Source organism: Saccopteryx leptura, chromosome 3 (genome assembly GCF_036850995.1).
Source record: "Saccopteryx leptura isolate mSacLep1 chromosome 3, mSacLep1_pri_phased_curated, whole genome shotgun sequence".
In the NCBI taxonomy this organism is placed as follows: domain Eukaryota; kingdom Metazoa; phylum Chordata; class Mammalia; order Chiroptera; family Emballonuridae; genus Saccopteryx; species Saccopteryx leptura.
In genome coordinates, this window is record NC_089505.1 from 19,448,634 (window position 1) to 19,470,898 (window position 22,265).

The 22,265-nt window shown below is 42.0% G+C and overlaps 1 protein-coding gene across 1 annotated transcript; it reads right to left on the bottom strand.

The window, feature by feature from the left end:
* Positions 1–210: 210 nt before the first annotated feature.
* Positions 211–20,872, bottom strand: RAB32 (RAB32, member RAS oncogene family). Its single transcript, XM_066373061.1, has 3 exons — positions 20,494–20,872; positions 7,208–7,485; positions 211–709 (listed from the first exon to the last, which is right to left on the bottom strand). The coding sequence occupies exons 1-3, from the start codon at positions 20,741–20,743 to the stop codon at positions 560–562; spliced, it is 678 nt and encodes a 225-aa protein (XP_066229158.1). The 5' UTR covers positions 20,744–20,872; the 3' UTR covers positions 211–559.
* Positions 20,873–22,265: the final 1,393 nt, after the last annotated feature.

Consider the following 22,265-nt stretch of genomic DNA (forward strand, 5'->3'; position numbering starts at 1 on the left):
CTATATATTGGGTATAATTGTATGTGCTTTGAAATAAATTCTCTCCTTGACCATGACTATTATAGATTGGAAAAGACTAGCTCCAAGTTAGAGAGACGTTTTGAAAAAAAACAATTGCTGAATAGAAACTTCAAGCCTTCTGTGGCTAAACATCTAAATGTATGTCTTCTTCAAAATGAAGATGGAAAACAAAAATACAGACTCATATAATTACTGTAAGACTGCACGGAGAGTTTTATTAGCACCCCTGTGCTTACATCATCATTTTAAGAGATGTTAAGAAGGATGTAAACATTACCCTGAATCTGATGGCAGTAACAACAGAAGCCTAAGTGTTCACATTAACGTCAGGGCCACTATTAGGACTACACCATCGACACCTCATTTGAGCGTAGGCTCCCAGGGGCGCCATCTTTGTCATTTGAAAGCACAGCTCAGGGAAGATCCTCAGAGCGGCACAGCTACCACCTTAATCCATTCTCAGGAATTGGCTCCAAATGGAGAAATCAAGTCAGGTCACATCCCACATCCTGGAAGCATGAGGGGAGGCGAGGCCACGTCAGCAGCACTGCGATTTGCTCTCTGCTCTTAGGGTCTCCTGTTCCAGTTTAATTTTGTCCACATCGTTGTCTTCATTAGGAAAGCTCTGGTGGTTCACAAGAATGTTCTCCACTAGGAACCGGGCTGCTTCTTCTATGTTTATGTTATCCTGAAAAGCAGAAATAAGGAACAGGATCAATTCTGCGGATTAATTCTCAGAAGAAAGCAGACAGTTGTGTGTGTGGGGGGGGGGGACAAGGGGTTGGGAGAGAAGAAGGAAAGCTTGAGCAAAAAGAAAAAGAGAAGAGACTCATGGACAAGACAACAGTGTGTGAGTGCCAGGGGTGGGGTGGGGAGGCAGAGGAGGGTCAAGGAGGGCTAGATGGTGATGGATGGAGACTTGACTCGGGGTGGTGACTACACAACACAGTGTACAGAGCTGTGATGTAGAATTGGGCGTCTGAGACCTATATAATTTTGTTAACCAGTATCACCCCAATATATTCAATTTTTAAAAAATAGTATTAATGGGAAGTAGGAAAATTCCTCCAAGGGGGCATTATAAGTACGCCAGCTATCACCCTCTCCAATTCCAAAGTGTTTGCCAAGAGTTCAATGCCATTGAGTACTGTGGCTAAGGAACTCTCTTCTCTTACGAAGAATCACCCTTTTTGACGTTCTTCTTTTAAACTTTTGCCACTGAGTTTCAAGGAACCATACTCCTCACAAAAATAAGGGGATATTTCAAAATGAATATGAAGCGATTGAAAAAAAAGGAAGCATTTGATTTTATTTTTATTAAAAACATCAGAAAAGGAAACGACAAGTCAAAGTTGTTCAGTTATGCAGACGAGATGCAAAACCAACTTTTATTTCATTGGTGAAAATGCACTATGCAATCAACAGGCTGACAGTACTGCAGTATCTGCACGTTCCCTGATCCCCTAATTTTTGTGAGCAGTGTATTTTGGTGGTCGCAAATAAATCTTCATCACACTCTGGGTTGCCACTCACACAAATGAAAGCACTGAAATGCAAACTATCCCTGCCCTTGAACATTCAGTTCAAGTATTCAGGAGACAGTATGAAGAAAAATGTCAGTGGGCTTCCACCACATTACAATAGGATAAATCCATCATGTCGGTCCCCACCTCTGAGCAATGCCAGAGGGAGTCTTGGCTTCACACAGGTAGGAATTCAAGACCGAGCCCTACAGACAAAGAGATTCAAGTGGAAAGGCAGGTTTTACTGAGCAGAGAGGACAAGCAAGAAAAGCCACTCCACAGAGTAGTAGCAGGCCCTCCCTCTTCACAAGAGAAGCAAGAGAAACCCCCAGCCATCTCCAGTGGTTGAGCTTATATCTGTTTGCAGTTTCTATAGAAAATTGTTGATACGGGGACATAGAGAGTGAAAAAGGTTGGAGTTAACTTTATCCTTTACAATGTATATTTTGTGGTCTTGTGTTTTCCCTTTGCGGTCTGGGTAAGCAGTACAGTATAGGTGAGTAGTTATTAATCTTTGCAGAACTTTTCTTTCTCCAGAGCTCTTCGTGGTCTGCTTGTATCTCTGGTCAGCCGAGCTCCGTGTCAGGCAGCACACAGCACGCCCCTGACCTGACTTCGTTAGACTTTAGTTGATTTGTATAGTTCTCATGCCCCTCTCCCATATTATTAGTTCAAATTATTACTTTTAGTTGTCACATGTAAACTAACCTGAAACAATGCTTTAGGTGTGATGTCCATTAAAGGTTACCCTAAGGAATCAGGAGCTATCACATTTGTGTTACAGATTTATAAGTTGTCATCAAATACACAATAAGTAACACATAGCAAAATTTGTGATTTCTAAAATATCAACTTAATATTTTAAAATAATTTTATTTGCAAAAACATTGCAAAAATAGTAAAAATTCCTATACACCTTTTACTCATATTCCTCAAATGTTAACTTTTAGGTAACTGAAGTACAATTATCAAAATCAGAAAATTAGAGAGTATTACTGTCAGTATTAATCTATCACCAACATTCAAATTATAACAATTGTCCCATCGTCCTATTTCTGATTAACTTGAGAAGGTGAGCTTTGTGATCATGTCTCCTTGTCTCCTTTAATCTGGAATGGTTCCTCAGTCTCCTAACTTTCTCGACCCTGACAGTCTTAGCAATGGCCGGAGAATACACCTAATTGGGGTCTTCCTGATGCCTCCTTATCATTGAGTTCAAGTTGTGGATTTCTGACAGGAGAATGGCCTAAGTGACGGTCCTCAGTGCCTGAGGCACACCTGCTTAAGGTCTTGTCTGCCAGTTTCTCCACTGAAAAAGTTCCTTTTTCCCTTTGTACTTTGTAAGTAAACCATGTAAATGTTCTATTTTCTACCATACTTTTCCCCGTTAATTTTAGCATCAATCAATTCTTCCCTAAAAACAATTATTACTGTGGTGTTTAACGGTGATTTTCTATTCCCGTCATTCCTTCTACGTGTATCAGCCGAACTTCTACTCTTCGGGAGAACGTTCTCTTCTCTCCCACGTATTTAGTCATTTGCTTATGCACATCATGGGTTATTACGTTATTCTGTGGATTAAACCCATTACAATATTATTTCCTTTGTTGCTCAAATTGTCTTAGATTTCGGAGCACCTATTGGAGGGTGTCGTGTCTTTCTGACGTGTCTCCCTCACAGTCTTCGCAGGTTCCTTACTCTCTGGCTCCACAGAATATCTCAGGCACGTCTTTTCTTTCCTTGTCCCACAGCCCTGCAATCAGTCCTTTCTCCAGGAAGCCCCAGTTCCTTTCATTGGAGAACAGCAATATTTAAAATTACTGAGGGCTCAGTAAGCTCACTGGTTCTGTTGTGTCGTTACTTATAAGTGCTGGGCGCAGACATGTGTGTCCATAAACACATCAGTACCTACTTTTATGTTTCCCTTTCTCTATACATCTACAGTGTGTGCATGTATGTATAGATACCCACACATAATCACAGGACTGTACACATAGTGTATATACAGTATGTCCGTAAAGTCATGGTGCACTTTTGACCGGTCACAGGAAAGTAACAAAAGACGATAGAAATGTGAAATCTGCACCAAATAAAAGGAAAACCCTCCCAGTTTCTGTAGGATGATGTGGCAGCATGTGTGCATGCCCAGATGATGACGTAACACCGTGTATACAGCGGAGCAGACCACGGCCATGCCAGTCGAGATGTGGACGGTATAGAGGAAAGTTCAGTGTGTTCTGTGGCTCGCTAAATTTGAATCTGTGACCAAACTGCAATGTGAATATAGGCACGTTTATAACGAAGTCCACCACATACGAATAACATTACTCGGTGGGATAAGCAGTTGAAGGAAACCAGCAGTTTGGTGGAGAAACCCCGTTCTGGTAGGCCATCAGTCAGTGACGAGTCTGTAGAGGTTATATGGGATAGCTACCTAAGGAGCCCTAAAAAATCTGTGCGTGAGCCCACATCGAACTGCATTGAATAGGTATGAAACTGGGCGAGTTTTCCTTTTATTTGGTGCAGATTTCACATTTCTATCGTCTTTTGTTGCTTTCCTGTGACCGGTCAAAAGTGCACCATGACTTTATGGACACACTGTATACTGTTCACAGAAATTAGGGGTTATTGTATGTAGATATATAGTATTACATTTATACAATCTCTCCAATTCCAATCCAACCCTTCGAGTTCATTCCAGCCCTCTCCCTTGGTTGTTACACCTCAGACAGCAAGAAACCTGCAAGTCCTGTGCCATTTATTAAAGTATCTTTTCCAGCATCAACACACGATATTTTACCTCCATTCTCAAGACAAGTATTAACTTTAATTAAAGTATAGATCTTTGTCCAAATGCCATTCAGTTCCCACTGTCCCCAGTATATCAAGTAATTATGCTCTGTAACTGCATGTAGTAGCAATTGATTAGGAACAAAAATCCCCATGTTGTAGTATAATTAGTCACACATTTTCATATTGGGAAGCCATTATTCGCCACAGAGGTGAAAAGATGAAATTCATAAATTCAAAAATGTCATTTCAGCTATGTTCTATTAGAATTCAGATCACTGGAATTTAAGCAGTAATTAGATCTGAAGGCAGCTGCTGGCCAGCTCAGAAGAGTAGGTGTTAGTGTCACTTGGACAGTACTTCCAGCCTTGACTAAAACTTCTAACCTACATTTTACATGACTGTGATTGCCTTGCAACACTCCTGCTTTACTACTGAGGAGATCTGGCTCCTCAGATATTAATAGGAAAGCACAGCACATGCCTGAAACTTTTACTCTTAACCAATGATTTCCTCCTCATCCCTCTATGTCAGGGGTCGGGAACCTTTTTGGCTGAGAGAGCCATGAACGCCACATATTTTAAAATGTAATTCCGTGAGAGCCATACAACGACCCATGTACGTTAGGCATTATTCAATAAAAATTTGGTGTTGTCCCAGAGGACAGCTGTGATTGGCTCCAGCCACCTGCAACCATGAACATGAGTGGCAGGAAATGAATGGATTGTAATACATGAGAATGTTTTATATTTTTAACATTATTATTTTTTTTTATTAAAGATTTGTCTGCGAGCCAGATGCAGCCACCAAAAAAGAGCCACATCTGGCTCGCGAGCCATAGGTTCCTGACCCCTGCTTTATGTGATGCTATCTACAAACATAGGTATGGGCAAAGGCGGGTTCACAGTTGTTCATATGGGAAATAATATAATAATTAATAAATAATAATGCAAAAATAAACTCTGTGTTTCACACAGTCACAACTGTAAAGCTACTTTTGCCCACCCCTGTACAACAAAGCTGATGACTTAGTCTCAAAGGGCAGGCCACATGGCACAAGTGTTTACAGATCTTCCATCTAGATTCTGGGGACACATTTGGATTTATTATTTGAATGATAAATTCAAATAAAACCTAAACAGGAAATTTTATCTGTGATAGATACATCATCTCTGCCAAATTTCGTGCTGTATTCAACATTACACCATACCATTAATTTTTCTCCAACAAAGTGAGGAAGTCAGCGAATCGCAGGATAGAGGAGACAGGGCGTGACTTCCAGAATGAGCCCCGCCGGGTGGAGCCTTCCCTTCTGTGATTTCCTACTTCCTGTCTGGCCAAGTGCCGATGCAGCTTCTTTCCGGGCGTCATCTCTCTTCTGCCGCTACTTTTATTTATGAAACTAAACTTGAAGATGCTAGAATGTATTTATTTAAACAAACAGTCTTCAGCTCCGGAGTGAACACCTCTGCCTCCAGTAGACACCTTTACCCTGGGGACTCCATCATTGCTCTGCCTCAGAGCGGTTTTTTTTGTGTGCAGTCTCTCCTACTTTGCTTTGATTATTCTGACCATCTGTGGCAGCAAATAATCTTCCAGTTTTAGGGTGGCTTTCTGGTAATCCTAAAAACAACCTAGTAGTATGTAGATGATAAGGAGGAATAACGCTTTTTTAAAAATATACACAAAAACCTGACCAGACAGTGGCGCAGTGGATAGAGTATCAGCCTGGGATACTGAGGACCCAGGTTTGAATCCTGAGGTCACCGGCTTGAGCGTGGGCTCATACAGCTTGAGCATGGGATCATAGACATGACCGCTGGCTTGAGCCCAAAGGTCACTGGATTGAAGCTCAAGGTCGCTGACTTGAGCAATAGGTCACTGGCTTAGCTGGAGTCCTCTATTCAAGGCACATATGAGAAAGCAATCAATGAACAACTAAGGTAAAGCAACTACAAGTTGATGCTTCTCATCTCTCTTCCTTCCTGTCTGTTTGTCCCTCTCTCTCTAAAATACATACATACATATACATAACTATACACAAACACACACACAAAATTCACAGAAGACATACTAAAACCTGGAACTGTGTTAGGATTACACCAGGCCTGTGGTTTTGAGTTGGCCATCATCAGAGAATTTCTCAAACATTTCATTATTCTTACATAAGCCTTTATTTGACCTCTAAAGTGAACCGTCCAACACACATAACAGGCACCCTCCACTCTCCATTATTTTGTGCTTTTGATTTCCATCTTCACTTTCTTGCATGTCTAGGCTGTTAAGATTTTCAACATCCAAGTTAAGTGTTTTGGTTTTTCTTAAAAAAAAACCACATTTTTTTTCCTGCTTCGCTTAATAAGTAAAAAAAAAAATTTTTACTCTACTATTCATGAAGAAGCATGTCACAAATACAGATATGTTCCTTCTGTTCAAATTCATTCAAACATCACCCAAATTCATCTTTTCTCCAACCCTGTCGATGCCTTTGTCAGTCTAGCACACGAACTACATCTTCACCAGGGACATGACCCCAAGTTTCCTTAAAAATAAAAATGCTTGGGCTTCACCCCATAAACTCTAAGTGCATGAGACTTCATTTAAAGACTCAAACTCACAGGAAATAGCGTTTTTTATTTGCTCTGAATAATAGCTCATTTTTGTTTTAATGTGAAATCGGTCCCTCCGTTTACCTCCCCACTAACCATCTCTGGACAGATCCCTGCGGTTGACTGAAAGAAGCTGTAACATACCCATGCTATGATGCACTTTTTCCCAGACTTCCAACAACCACTCACATCAATCCATCTAAACAGTTTACAGCTACAGCTCAGATTTACAAGTTGACAGCAGAGTGGATAAGCAGATCTCACCTTGGCGGAGGTTTCAAACCATCCGGTGAAGCCATGTTCCTTGCAGAACTGGTCCATCTGGAAAGGATTCTGGCCACCGTCCTTTTTCTGGTCACATTTATTAGCTAAGAGAACAGCAGGAATAGGGCCGCCGCTTGGAAGATGGACTTTACTGTCCAGATCACTCTTCCATTTTAAGACTGCCTCAAACGTGGAACCTCTCGATATATCGAAGACTATGAAAGCACCGACAGCTTCTTTATAGTAGACGCGGGTCATGTTGCCAAACCGCTCCTGCCCTGGAAACACACAAAATCAGAGGTTAAAAACTCCTAATTTAGACAAAGTCTCTGTTTAGATATGACCCCCTGGACCCTAAGAATAATGCTATAAAACACATCTCTCCCATTCCACGCAACACAAACTGGTGAGATTAAGGACATACACACAGAACTGACTCACAGAGCAGAAGTGGCTGATCATGTGGTCTAAGTACACAAGTGACTTGTTTCTGTTCTGCGCACTTACAACACTCTCCGTAACCATCCGGATGGCAGCACTTAAAGCTAAAGAGTCCATCCTCTTCCTCTCCCCTCGGTCTAAGAGAAGAGAGGTACTAAAGGAAAGAGAAAACTGGGAGTGGAGGAAGAAGAGACAAGAATAGGAGAAAAGGAAGTTTGCCAGAAGAAGATAAGTGTAGTGGGTTAAAGGCTAGCCAAAACTTGTAGGACTGGACATGAGATAAAGGAGCTCATGATCTTAACTCATCTAGCCTTCACATCTCCATGCGCTCTTGACTCGATATGCAAGATTATGCTCCTCTAAGGAGGCGCAACATGCAAACCTGCTATTTTAGAACGAAGAGTGGCACAGTGGTTTTATGCTATTAAAGGAAAGATCAATTATAGAGTTCTTCAAATACTGTACTTTTAAAATAATGTAATAGGTTAAAAACCTTCAGAAAATATCTATTGCTAAACATATATAGGACTTTGCAAAGCATTCTCCTTCTATCTGATAGCATACTACTCTTTGACATAGGAAGGGTCCTTATCTTCATTTGATAGATGAAAACATACACAAACAGCTGCTTGAACAGGACTCTGGTAGCACTAACTAAAACAGCTGGGACTCAAACCTGGGTCCTCTGATTCCCACATACCTATGGAAATATGATGCCAGCCATTCTGAGCTACCTTGCAGTTGCCTTGACTTTTAAAGCTTATACCTCCAATTGGTCAAGTTACTGAGTAGAGGACTAAGGAAAAGTGAGTGACAGTCAATGCTAATCTAAGATTAAGAACTATGACCAATGATAGAATTACTGATAGGACACTTTCCTATTAAGACACATGATGAAAAACACACCTTATCTACATTTTATTGATAGTGACAAATACAAAGCTACTACTCCAAATTAGTACTTTCACCTCCAAATTCTACTATGCCATCATACAATTTTAGATATTGCTTAATGGAATAATGGAAGAATAAAATAATCAGGTTAAGTTTCATCCAAAAAAAAATCTTTATTATTTTGGGATTCTACTTCCCACAAATACAAAAATGCAGGACTTTCCTGCATTGCTGAATGCGCCTGGGTTGTGTCCCATGACAGGAGAGGACTGGGTAGCGAAGCAAGTCTGCAGTTATTACCTACAAAGACAGTTGCATAAGGTTTGTTTTGTGTAGTGTGTTTATGTTAAAAATTAAAGCTTTGAGTAATATGGAAACTCAGCAGAACCTGGGAGACCTTCCTCTTTATAGGTCTGCAGGAGTATTCAGATGGTGGGCAAACTCTTAAATAACACCATCTTCTTTGACCAGTGCTGTGGCCATTTCTTACTAAAGGGGGGAAAAACCGTTCCTGTTTTCTGAACAAACCCCTTAAATGGGCGATATTATAATGAGAAGATGACAACGCATACCATCTAGTCCAACCTTTCTTATTTTATAGATGAAAAAATAAATTTTTCATCTCAAATTTTTGAAGCTGTTTGCTTATCTAATGTGCTGTCTGATCTGTTAGCCAACTATTTTCTAGGGCCTACGACTGCTACATATGCCCCATGTATCCAAATAGATCCACGGTAATACCACTAGGCAGGCTTTCCTTAGGAATAGTAGCCTGACTACAGAAGTGAACGCCTGCTCTCTGTCCCCTCAGACTGTCCCATGGCAGCTAAGGGAAACGTCCTGCTCCTGAGTACATGAGTAACCCCCAAATTGGGACAGCCTTTTTCATCCATGTTGCTGTGGGCATATTGCCAGCATATTCCAAATAACTTTAAAATGTTTTAGCCTTCAAAAAGATCTGTTACTTCCTTCTCTAGAAGACGGAATCTTTATAATAACTCTACATCTTGGCATTGAGAAAAGAGAAAAAGAGCACAGTGCTAGTCATCTAGGTTCAAAGATATTTGAAGATGCACAACTTACATACCCAAATGGATGAACCCTAAGGTACACATGGCAAAAGGATCAAATGCTTATCTAATATTTGGGAGTATCCAATTTCAATAACCTTGAAAAGGAGTCAAGACAACAGAAGTAATATATTGCCAGGATTATATGCTCCAATTATGAAAAGAAAATGAAATACTCTGCCTTATCTCTTTATATTGAATGCAAATTTCCAACATGATAGTGTTCCCCCTCCTATTTAAAATGGAAAGTACTGCATTATGAAACGTTATCAAAACCACAGGCCAGAGATGCTTTCTCTTGTCATTTTTAACCAATGGAATTCTTTAGTTTGTCTCAATAAGTTATGTTCATGCCCCCATTTGATAAATAATCTAATAAATGTTTCTAAATGTTATTTGAAACTCAAAATACGAATTTCACAATGACAAACAAATCAAAGTGACAAGAGATAACGAGTGCTTAGTTTTCCAAACATAAACGCTAACTTTTCCCCACCCATTGAGAACCACTGAGCTACACAGTCTTGCTCAGGGTGACTAGATAAAAACGTATAGCTTCTAGTTAGAACATGTAAAATCCTTTAAAAAGATCCTGAAATCTCACTGTGCATTTCAGAAATGAAGCTCTTCTAACAAGCTGAGATGGTTGCTGGCTGATAGATGAAGACCCAGTCAAAATTTAAGTCCCATCATCAGTTCTAAAAAGATAATGATATGTCCATTAAACAGTTTTCTAGCTGATAAAAGTAACAGTGTGATGTTGAAGTATGTCTTGGGTTTTATATGTAAGAGGCTATAATTTGTAGCCACGTGAGTTTCACTGTATTTAGACATCAAGTTTATGACTCATTGTACTACTACTTTATGAAGCTATTAGAAACTCGCCCCTATGTTATACTTGAATATTTAACATGCTAGAATAATAGGCATTGTTAAAAGTGAAACAATTTCTTAAAGAACTACCATTATACTAAACCAATAAAGTGAAGTGAGTATGAACAGACTGCGCTGCTCCTGGCATGTCCGCCATGCTGGCTTGCACAATTTTCCATCATAGGAGTGGCTCTCTTATTCTCAATAACAGAAGTTGAAAAGATAATACATCAAATTAGCACCATCTGAGTTTAGATTTGAAATGCACTGACTTTCCCCATTTAATACTGTGTTACTAAGAGGGTAAGAGGAGTCACATGATATTACACAATTCTGTTCATTTCTCTGATTTTTTTTTATCATATTAAAATGAGAGGGAGATAACATAGCAAGGAAACCTTTGATGTCAGAAATATCTAAATCCCTGTCCTATCTCTGCAAGTCATAGGTGTATAGGCCTTGGGAAAATCCCCTAACCTTCTTGAGTCTCAGTTTACTCGTGTGTAAACTGGGAATGATTCCCATTTTTTTTTCCAGATTATTGTAAACGTAAATGAGAATAAAAGTAAATTGAATGACAGTGACTAGAAAATATAATTTTTAATAAATTTTAACTATTATTATGTGAGAGGGTCAAAGACCAAGTTTCCAGCTCTGGGAATCTATGCTTCCATTTGGAAATATAGTTCCATTTGGAGAAATACCATGATAGGGAAAGGCAGGCAAAGTGCTTGTTAAATCGTGTATGTACAGAACATCGTGTTTGCTCACAACGCCACCTTTTGAGGTTGATATTCAACTTGTTTGTCAAGCAAAATAACAAAACTCAATACAGAAAAAATAGGACAATACCTAAACTAAAAGGCAAATAAACTGCTCTTGAGATGGTGGTGAGGAGCCACTGAGCCACTGCACCCGCAGGGGTTGTAAGGTACCAAAAACTACAGAACTAATATGAATATTTTAAGAGGCTTGGAGAACATTTTATTAATTTGGGTTAAGGTGTGCAGAGAAATTGTGAGAATAGTCTCTGTACTGTGTGTTTGGCATAACCAGGATGGCTCTTGGCATTGTATTGTAAAAGCAAAGGGGAGGAAAACATGGATTCCATGACATTCCACTACACCTGTGGGGAAAGGGGTGAATGGCTAGCCAGGTGCAGGGAGACAAAAGCCAGAATAAACCTTTTCTTATAACTATGTGCCATTTGCGGGCATTTGTCCCCATGGAAACTACCTCTCCTATGTAAATGCGTGTGGTTAACACGTGTGACTCCGGACAGAGAGATAGCAGATGAACACTAGATAATATGAGAATGCCTTTTAATATGTAAAAAGATATCTTTCTGCCATTGTGTTGACTTGTAAATTTTGTTTTCTCCAAAAGAATGTATGGCTTGCAAATTGAACATGGTCCTATCATGTTAAAGGACATATGACTATAACCAATAGTGGTAAGGGGCTCCTAATTACAATTTTTGCTTCTGTACTTCCCACTTACAAAACTATAAAAACCAAGTAGAACAAAGGACCGGCGTGCGCTCCCTTAGATTTCTGTTGGAGTTGCCGCCGCTTGGCCAAGCTAGACAATAAAGCTTTGGTGTATAATCGACAGACTTTGTTCATGTCTTCAATGTTTCGGGTCCCTCCGGATTAGGCTTAACAGTAGCAGCATTATCAGAAAGTAACCCTCAATATTACCAGTCCCAGATACGTGTCAACTCAGACTCTGGGTATTTCCTTTCGCAAACTGAGGTGACTGGGCTTTGGGGATATTTCGTCCCAGGATAAGGTCTGTCTTGTCCAAATATTTAGGTCTTCTGTGGTGACTGGAAAAAGAACAGCTGATTTTAATCCATTTAAAGTAGGGAGTAAAATCAAAATATCTTTTGGATGTGTATCCAAAGTCACAATAGTTTGAAAAGTTTAAGCTATGAGCGCTTCCTTTCTCAACTAATTGATTCAACAACAGAAGCAAGAAATGGACCATCTCTGTCCTGTATACCTTGTCTCCACATGCCACCCTCATGAGGGGGCTTCTGAGATAGCCACACAGATAAGGAGGAGACGACACGAGACAGAGAAAGGGATAAGGGTCCTGGAAGGCAGCTGTTGAGGGAGCTTGGGGAGCCAGCAGGCTGGGTGCAGAGGCAGTGGGTCTCCTCGCAGGGTGCCACAAAGCCAATGACAGAACAATTGCCCACAATTCCAGTATAAGTCAGATAACCCGTGGGGCTTGGTAAATTGCAAATTTCCAGGCCCCACCTCTGGGAATCCTAATATGCTAAGTAGGGAGGGTTGTTAGTCGTCTACTCCAATATCCCTTCACGGAATTTTTTTGGGGAAGTAATGCATACAATTAAAACAAACGAACAAAAACACATAGATTTCCTGGTCTTGCACAGCAGGGTATGTACATTTGATTGAACCACAAAGACACAGAATTCGGCCAAGGAGCAGCTGAATGGTGAAATGTCAGCTTTAGTTCATGAAAACTTTGTGGTTCTGCTTACCAGCCTTGGACGGCCCAACCACATACTTTGTCAGTGAGAGAATCCACTTCTCTCTTGTAAGTCAAGATGCATGGTAATGTTTGTCAGAGGAAGCCAAGTTTGTTGATACAGCTTGTGCTAAAGAATCTTCATTTTATTCTTTTTTTATTCTTTTTTTTTTTTTTTTTTTTTTTTTTTTTTTTGTATTTTTCTGAAGCGAGAAGCAGGGAAGCAGAGACAGACTCCTGCATGCACCCAACCGGAATCCACCTGGCATGCCCACCAGGGGGTGATGCTCTGCCCATCTGGGGCGTTGCTCTGTTGCAGCCTGAGCCATTCTAGCATTTGAGGTGGAGGTCATGGAGCTGTCCTCAGTGCCCAGGCCAACTTTGTTCCAGTGGAGCCTTGGCTGCAGGAGAGGAAGAGAGAGAGAGAGAGAAAGGAAAGGGGAAAGGGTGGAGAAGCAGATGGGCACTTTTCCTATGTGCTCTGGCCGGAAATCGAACCCAGAACTTCCATACACAGGGCCAACACTCTACCGCTGAGCCAATTGGCCAGGGCAAGAATTTGCATTTTAAGCACCTCACATGAGTCTGATGGAGAGGGTACTATACAATCACACTACAAAAAAATGTTTATAGTTTAATTTCAAGAAGCAATCAAACATCACTGCAGAAGATGCTTACGATCTGGATAGAAGTGAATGCAAAGAATGGGGAGAAGAGAAAGTAAGGTCATGTATCAATGAAAATATCAACAGAGATCCCTGAACTACCTCCTGCTATTTATTTTTATGTGGTTCATCTCTCTCAAAGAAGAGTGAAGAAATGACAGATTCCTAGTCTCCTGGATTGCAAAAAAAGTCAAAAAACTTTCTGGAAATATAATTGAGTAGAATTCTAAAACACTTTTTTCTTCTGGATCTTTTATGTCCTCTAGAAATCTCCCCATATTTATGTCTTCATTTCTTTCACTATCCAAGAGAAAATCTCTGTGACCATAATACAACTTAAGTATGTCAACTTAGCCCACTCACTATTAATTCTTTCACCAGTATGAAATCCTCAGTATTTTAAGGGTGTGCTATTTTGGGGTTACAAATGTAAGGCCTTCAAAGTCTTCTTCTTTGCAAGTGTACTTTCAGTTTATTTTAATAAATACGTATTAATCGTGTTTTTTATTTTCTATATTTTATGAAGCTTTGACATCTTGGAGTCTTGTGGACCAGGGAAGAGAGTGACCCTCCCTGGGTTAGCTAGATCTTAGAGATAGATGACAACTTGCTGAGAGCATGTCTTTGATACGTCAATCACCCCATGCAGAGTCCATACCCTCCATCTGTCTCCTGTTTCAGTCCCTACAGAAGGGACTCCATCTCTGGCCCTAAATCACCCCATGGCCAGCGTTAGACAACTAGAGTCCACCCTATGGCCCAGAGTCCACTAATCTTTCAAACCATCCAAACTGAAGTTCGCTCAGTTTGTCTATGCTGCCTTGCCCTTCCTTCCTGCAAAAACCACAATCAAGGCCCTTGCTGATGCTGTCCCCTCGCCATTCTGCCACTGACCAACACTGTCGCTTCCACAGGAGGTCCTGCGTGGTGTGTGGCCTGCTCCCTCCTCTTGGGAACTGTAAGTAACAAACTTTGTTTTCAATGACTGTTGTCTCCTGACGTGTTCATCCAATCAGACCTGAGTGAAAACAAAGTCCTGGGAACATTTTAAAATAGAAGAAAGAATCGTTGAAATTTCCGTATCGAGAGGTCAAGAAAATTGGAAGGTGAGGATAACACATACACTGCACGATGGATAAAAGTTCTCCGAAAATATCTTTGAAAATGACCCTGCTTCTCTAGACTAATGCATGGTTACAGGTTTAAACAGTGATGTCACGCAGTAGAGCAGGCAAGCATCTGTAATTATCCCCTTGCTTTTCCTGGGTGTGCTCTGAAACCGTATACCATCAGACAGCTTTGTTATCTTCAGAAAAGCCTGCAATTTGGAAACAGTCTTTCAAAATGCACACACACAAAAAAATGATGGAGCCAAACAAAAAGTGTCGACCTTGTTGGAAGTGCTGGGCTTCATAATGAAGAGACGCATAATAACTGAAAATCCTGGGTTGATAACACAAAGAGATGATAATGATCACAATGGGTACAAAATATGAGTCACGTGCTCTAATTAGAGATGATGAAGACATTTGCAAATGTAGACAAGGGGTTTATATTGTTTTGATACTGGTGAACTCACAATCGGCAGCTATACTGTTAATAGCTTATTGTTCTTGTATCTCAGAGAAATGAGATGTCTCTGTACAATGCAACTGATTACCTATGTTTTATCGGTCCAGTTACTATACTCCCCAGTACTCAGACTGTGGGATCTCTAAAGGTTATAATTTGATTCAAACAACAGAATGATCAGGCAAATGGTGGGAGCAAAGTGAAGTTCTAGTACTTGCCAGGGCTCCACGGTCTCTACTGCTAACCTGATGGTCTTTATGCTTGGGTTCATTGAGCCAACTAAGGATGGTAACATATTCAAACTGAAGAGGAAAGGCAACAGGCATATCCTTATCTAGGAATTTCAATACGTGTAACGGAAATATGTTACTGTGCTGACCATCCTGTCTGTGCAGCTGTGAACGCACAGTCCAGACCGGGGCATGCCAAGGTGTCTCAGGACTCACAAAGAAAGGAACGTTGAAAGACGGGAAATGGGACAGGAAGCTTTGCTGGTGATTCAGCAAAGCAAGTGATCCGGAATAAGACTGAAGATGGAAGGTTGTACGGGAGTCGTAGGTAATGAAGGCTTTAAAAATCCCTATAGGTGAGTTCTTAAGCAATTGGAAATTACTGACTGACAATAAGCCCTAGGAAAGTGATATAGCATTCACTATTTAAGACACAGGTTACGAATAACTACCTGACCTAGTGCTTTTCGACTGGTGCGGCTGTGGCCTCTTTTCCCTTAGACTGTCAAAAAAATGACAAGAGCCAACACAGCAACAGCCATCTGATATGAATACAGCAAAATTATACTTATTTTATTTATAAGATGGACCAAAGTGTATTTTTGGTGTGCCGCAGAATTTCACTAATTAGTTTCTGTATGCTGTGAGGTGGCAAAGGCGAAAAATTTGCAACAAATGAGTGCCTCAAAGCACTGCTTCTTCCTATTTACAGAAAAACAGAACACTAATAATCCCTGACTGGCAGATGCTTTGAAAATCAAAAAAGTATTGGAGGTAATATTCCAGATTCTTGCTCATGAAGGGTTAAAGGAAAGTTAAGAAATTGGACAAGAGACCACTAGGTATACTGATTGCCAATATGCAAGATGGGACAAGAAAATCAGGGTCAACATTCTAATTTAGGGTGGAAATTTAAAAAAAAAGTGACTCCAAGTATGGTTTATATAATTTAAAATGTCTTCCAAGCATGCATTTTATGCTTTGGTAAATAATATTTACATGAACTTCAGAGTCGGTTGTTTCTGATTCGTTCTATGGCCCAAAGGAGCATTACTCAGATTTTTAGGAAGAAATTTTAATCCTAAAAAAGTGAATGGTGGCAGAATATGCCGCCCCCAAAATGAACTAAAGGCCTCTTTTTTGTTCAGCCTACTATAAAAGTATTTAGGTTTTGCCACTTGAGTCTTCATTTTCTTATGAGGGCAATTGGGTGATGTAAAAAAGATTTATATTAGGCACTGGCCAGTTGGCTCAGTGGTAGAGAGTCGGCCTGATGTGTGGAATTCCCAGGTTCGATTCCTGGTCAGGGCATACAGGAGAAGCGACCATCTGCTTCTCCACCACTCCCCACCCCCATCTCTCACTCTCTCTTCCTCTCCCACAGCCATGGCTCAAATGGCTTGAGCAAAGTTGGCCCCGGGCACTGAGGATGGCTCCATGGCTTAGGCCTCAGGTGCTAAAATTAGTTTGGTTGTTAAGCAATGGAGCTGTGGCCTAGCCAGGCAAAGCATCACCCGGTAGGGGTCAGGGCACATGCTGGAGTCAGTCTCTGCTTCCCTGCCTCTCACTTAATAAAAAAAAGAAAAGATTATGTTAAGTAAATAAAAGAACTTATATTAAGTCTTCCATCAATTTAACTCTCAGGTCCAGATAAAAACTCTAAGAAGGTAGAGATAAAAATTTTACTCTCCTACAAACACAAGTCACTTCAATAAATCCCTAAAGACTAAATTATAGTAGATCTAAATAGATAAAAAAAAATTTAACTTAGACCAGCCATTCAACCTACATGGAAAATCCTAAAGTTGCTAATAAACTTATAACAAGTAGTAAGCCAAATACTACTTCACCTATAATACATAATAAATAAAGATCAGAAACATCTTAACTTAGTATGCATATTTACCTCAACTCTTTAAAATCTTAACGGAGATGTCAATATTTTAGTACATTTCAATATTTATTGAGCAGCAGTCTCAAAGCAGGTATGAAATAAGAAAAAGCAATTGCCTAATATAAAAATTGTATTAAACTGTATCTGTACTTTAAAGCCACATTCATTTGAATGAAAGAAGATTCATAAGGCCTGTATTCAGGAGTCACTATTTTTCTTAACTTGAAGAGTTTAGCTTAAATTGCCTGTAGGAAACATTTGGACAATTCCTGCCTGTCACACTTGCCAAAGCTTGCAAAAATAGAGACTAGACATAATTTTTTTACCACCTTTTCCATCTCTACAGCAACAACAGAAATACTAACTAGTAATAACACCACACCTTAAATTAGTCATATCAAGTGGCCAGTTCAACCTACTATTGTGCAATTAAGGAATACGTCTATCCTTTGAGATCTGAATATAATTCAACTCTTTACTACATAAGGCAAATATATTTAGCCATGAGGGAACTGTGGAGTGGCCTCCAGTGTGCCTTCATTACATCATTACTAGTTAATTCAAATGGTATGAGCTAGGATTCATTAATTGCTCAAATACCCAAACCAAGCATAGTTAATGATGTAGCTCTTAAAACCTTAAGTTAAAGCCTAGTTATTTTTGTCTCCCAGTTTCCTTATATATTAAGACTCCATCTCTGAAAAACCTTATTTATAAGGTGACCCTAATAATTTCCAATTGCCTCATAGGTTTACCTCTAATCTTGTCCACTGCTGGTGTGTATGGGTTGAATGTATCTAATATCCAAAAATTCCTTTGGGAGGTAATAAAGTTCTGCTTTCCTTGCTGGCAAAGCTCAAGTTATTTATTTATTTATTTAATTTTTTTAAAGGCAAAAGTGCAAGGATATTCCATCTGGGCTGATAGGTACCAGAGTCCAATAAAGACTATGCCCCTACCTGGTTGCATAGGTCTGTTCAAGAATATAAAAAGAAGAGGGGAATACCCAGGAAGAAAACTCTTACTGATGTTTTTGCTTTCCCAAGTCTCCAAGTAGCAGCATTTTCCCTTGATGCTTAAAAACAACTATGCCATAAAAAAATCTTTTATTTACCTGCAGTGAGATCCAATCATAATGTAACAGCTAACTAACACATTATTTTACAAGAAGACTAATGCAAAGTCAACAAGCCTCCAAGGCGGGGGTTTAAAATCTCCATGGAAATCCACAGCCACACTGAAGATTCCGGGAGAATGATTATCACATGGTTAGGCAACCGTTAGAATCCATGGGGGCTAGTCATAAGGCAATACTAGTGTTCATAAGTATTCTATGTAGCAGGAAGTGTTTTGAAAGAAGTCCCTGGCTTCAAAAGATGACTTTTCAAACGAACTTTTGGTTTTCTGGAACCAAAATTTTTTTTTAAAAAGCAGAGTCCAAAGCTGACTACCCTCTCCCCTTTCTCTGAAGAAATGATGTACATATCATTATTTCAGGTAGAAAAGTCTATTCTAAAATAAATGAGTATCTAGGTTATAATTCTTCAATACTTTTCACATGTAATAAGTTTTGCATGAAAAGAGCACTATCTAGCTCACAGATCTGCGTCTCCACACGACCCCCTTGTGCTACCAGCTGGGGACCATACTATCTATGGGCTTCGGCTCCAGCAGCTGTAGGATGAAGGACAGTCTCTCCAGCCCTGAACACTAGCAGTCAAATGCTGAGCTTCTTTAACACGGAAAACAACTGAGCCGGGTAACTCTGGCTACCACATCCACATTTAAACGTTCCGTAAGTGAACATCTTTTTTTTTTTGTATTTTTCTGAAGCTGGAAACGGGGAGAGACAGTCAGACAGACTCCCGCATGCGCCCGACCGGGATCCACCCGGCACGCCCACCAGGGGCGATGCTCTGCCTTCCAGGGGGCAATGCTCTGCCCCTCCGGGGCGTCGCTCTGCCGCGACCAGAGCCACTCTAGCGCCTGGGGCAGAGGCCAAGGAGCCATCCCCAGCGCCCGGGCCATCTTTGCTCCAATGGAGCGTTGGCTGCGGGAGGGGAAGAGAGAGACAGAGAGGAAGGAGGGGGCGGGTGGAGAAGCAAATGGGCGCTTCTCCTATGTGCCCTGGCCGGGAATCGAACCCGGGTCCCCCGCACGCCAGGCTGACGCTCTACCGCTGAGCCAACCAGCCAGGGCCTAAACTTTCCGGAAGTGAACATCTTTTTTAATGCCTGCATCCCACCCACCACACTACCCAGAGTGCAAGTTTTCATAAACTAGAGCAAGGAGTGTCTGTGCCCCCTCAAACGGGGTAGTAATATGCTTCAAACTGACACCTGAAAGCAAACACCAGGAAAACATGTTGGGGAGGGGAGGCAGGAGTAGGAGTTGAGAGAAAGGAGGAACATCAAGTTTCAAGAGAAGCTTCCCCAGATCTTCAGCTGGGTGACCTGACTTAGGAACGCACGGCATGGTAAACGAGGAGCGGAGTCGGAGTCCCACTCAAAAGGAACGGTCTAGATCCGAGTGGGTGATGAAAAACGTTCTGAAAAGGAACCTGGTTTCCAGTTTGGTTATGCCAATAACTGGAAGTGGAACTTGGAGTAAGTCATGAACTTCAGTTCTCATCAGTGAATGTCAAGGCTGAATGAGAGGAGCTGGCCCCTCCCGCTACACTGCCTGAGTGTACTCTAAGCTGGTCAGCGATTAGGGGTAAAACTTCTGGAAAGGCCCTGTGACTCTCTCTCCTCGGCTCAGGCGAGAGAACTCTGGAGTTGAGGGCTCCTTCCCATCTCTTCAATAGAAAAGGCCTTCCACTGCCTTAGCAGAAGCATGTAACCAGGGTTATTTATTTATGCATTTATCTTGTCCTGCCGTTAAAGTCAACTACTGTCCGTTCCATGGTCCCGACCCACTGGACTCCATCCGACCACATCCTTTTCCACCTTCCCAGAGACTTGAGTCTCTCTTCTGAACGTGCCCGGGCGAATCCAGGCTGAGGACAGAGAAAGAGGCGAGCAGAGCGCGCGGAGCCGCGTGGTCCCGGGCTCCGGGCGGCAGGGGAACCTGGAGGACGCCCCTTCCGGAGGCTGCACCCGCCCTGCTGCAGGGTCCCCGCGCGTCCGCGCCTCGGCCCCGCGCTTACCCGCGATGTCCCACAGCTGCAGGCGCACCAGCGTCCTGCTGTCCCAGTTGAGGACCTTGAGCGCGAAGTCCACCCCGATGGTGGCCCGGTAGTGCTGCGAGAAGAGCTGGTGCACGTAGCGCTTGATGATGCTGGTCTTGCCCACGCCGAGCTCGCCGATGACCAGCACTTTGAAGAGGTGCTCGCGGGTCTCGGGCACGGCGGCGGCGGCCGCCCCCCGGCCCGGGTTCCCCGCCCCGCCGCCCGCCATGCGCACCCCCGGCCCCGCTCCAGCCGGCAGGTGCTCTCTCCCGAGCTCCGGCCCCGCGCCGGGTCCCCGCCGGCCGTCGAAACTTCCCCGAGACCGCGCCCGCCACACCGCCTGATCGGTCACGCGACCCGGAACCGGCCGCCGCTCGCCGCCCGTGCGGGGCGGGGAAAGGGTCGGGCTGGCCTGGCGGGGGAGGTCCCGGCTAGGTGGCCGCCCCTCGTCGCCGCCTGCGCTCGGGACAGGCCGGGCCAGACTCTGGGGACTTCCTATCCCGGAGCTCGCACGCCCCCTAGAGGCCCCCGGCACACCCAGAACCCGGGAGGGCCACGGCGAGCCCAGGCGGCTCGGGGTCAGCCACCCACCGTGCTGGGTTGGGGCCACTGAGCCAGCTCCACGAGGCTCTGGGTCAGGGCGCGGAAGGACGGGAGGTCGTGGGGTGGAGAGGGGTCCGGCGCCGGCCTGGGAATAGACCTCCTTCTGGGGCTGTGTCTGTCCTGAAAGTGTTTGATACCTGGAGATCACTGTCTTAGTTTTACCTCTAGGGCCACTTTATTAAACTTTTTTTGTGGCTGAAATAGATTTTTTTAATCGAATCTATTGGCGTTTCATTGGTTAATAGGTTTCAAGTGTACAATTCTATAATATATCATGTGTATATTGTGTGTTCACCGTCCAAAGTCTAATCTCCTTCCAGCAGCGTTTAGCCCCCTTTCTCCACTTTTACCTGCCCCGCCCCCTTTCCCTCCGATAATCACCCTACTGTTTTCCTGTGTCTGAGTTGCTTTTTTTTTCTTTTTGCTTAATCCCTTCACCTCCCAACCCCCCTCCCCTCTTATGGCTGTCTGTCTGTCTTCTGTATCTATGTGTCTATATCTATTTTAATTGTTAATTTTGTTCATTAGATTTCACATATAAGTGAAATCATAATAGTATTTATCTTTCTCTGACTAGCTTATTTCACTTAGCGTAATATTCTCCATGTCCATCCATGCTGTTGCCATCAGTAAGATTTCTTTCTTTTTTGTGACTATATAGTATTCCATTGTGTAAATGTATCACTGCTTTTTAACCACTCATTTACTGATGGGTACTTGGGCTGCTTCCAAATCTTGACTTTTGTAAATAGCACTACAGTGAACTCTAGGGCCTACTCTAGAAGAGGTGAAATGGAATGGTAGAATGGCTCAACTTAATAAAGGACAGATAACCTTTTAGTGTTTAAATGAAGGAGTGAATCTGAGGAAGAAGAGGAAGGGTCTTGAACACAATCATATATCCCTTTTATAGTGAGCGTCAGTGCCTTTTTAAGCATTCAGCTGGTACAGGCTCTGAGATAAATTCTAAGAATTGATTGAAGAAGAGTAGGTAGTGTTAAAAAGCTTTTATTTATTTATTTATTAGCAAGCACAAGAAAGAGATAGAGTCAGAGAGAGAAAGAGAGAGACAGGAAGGGAGAGAGATGAGAAGCATCAACTTGTAGTTACGGCACTTTAGTTGTTCATTGATTGCTTCTCAGCAACCT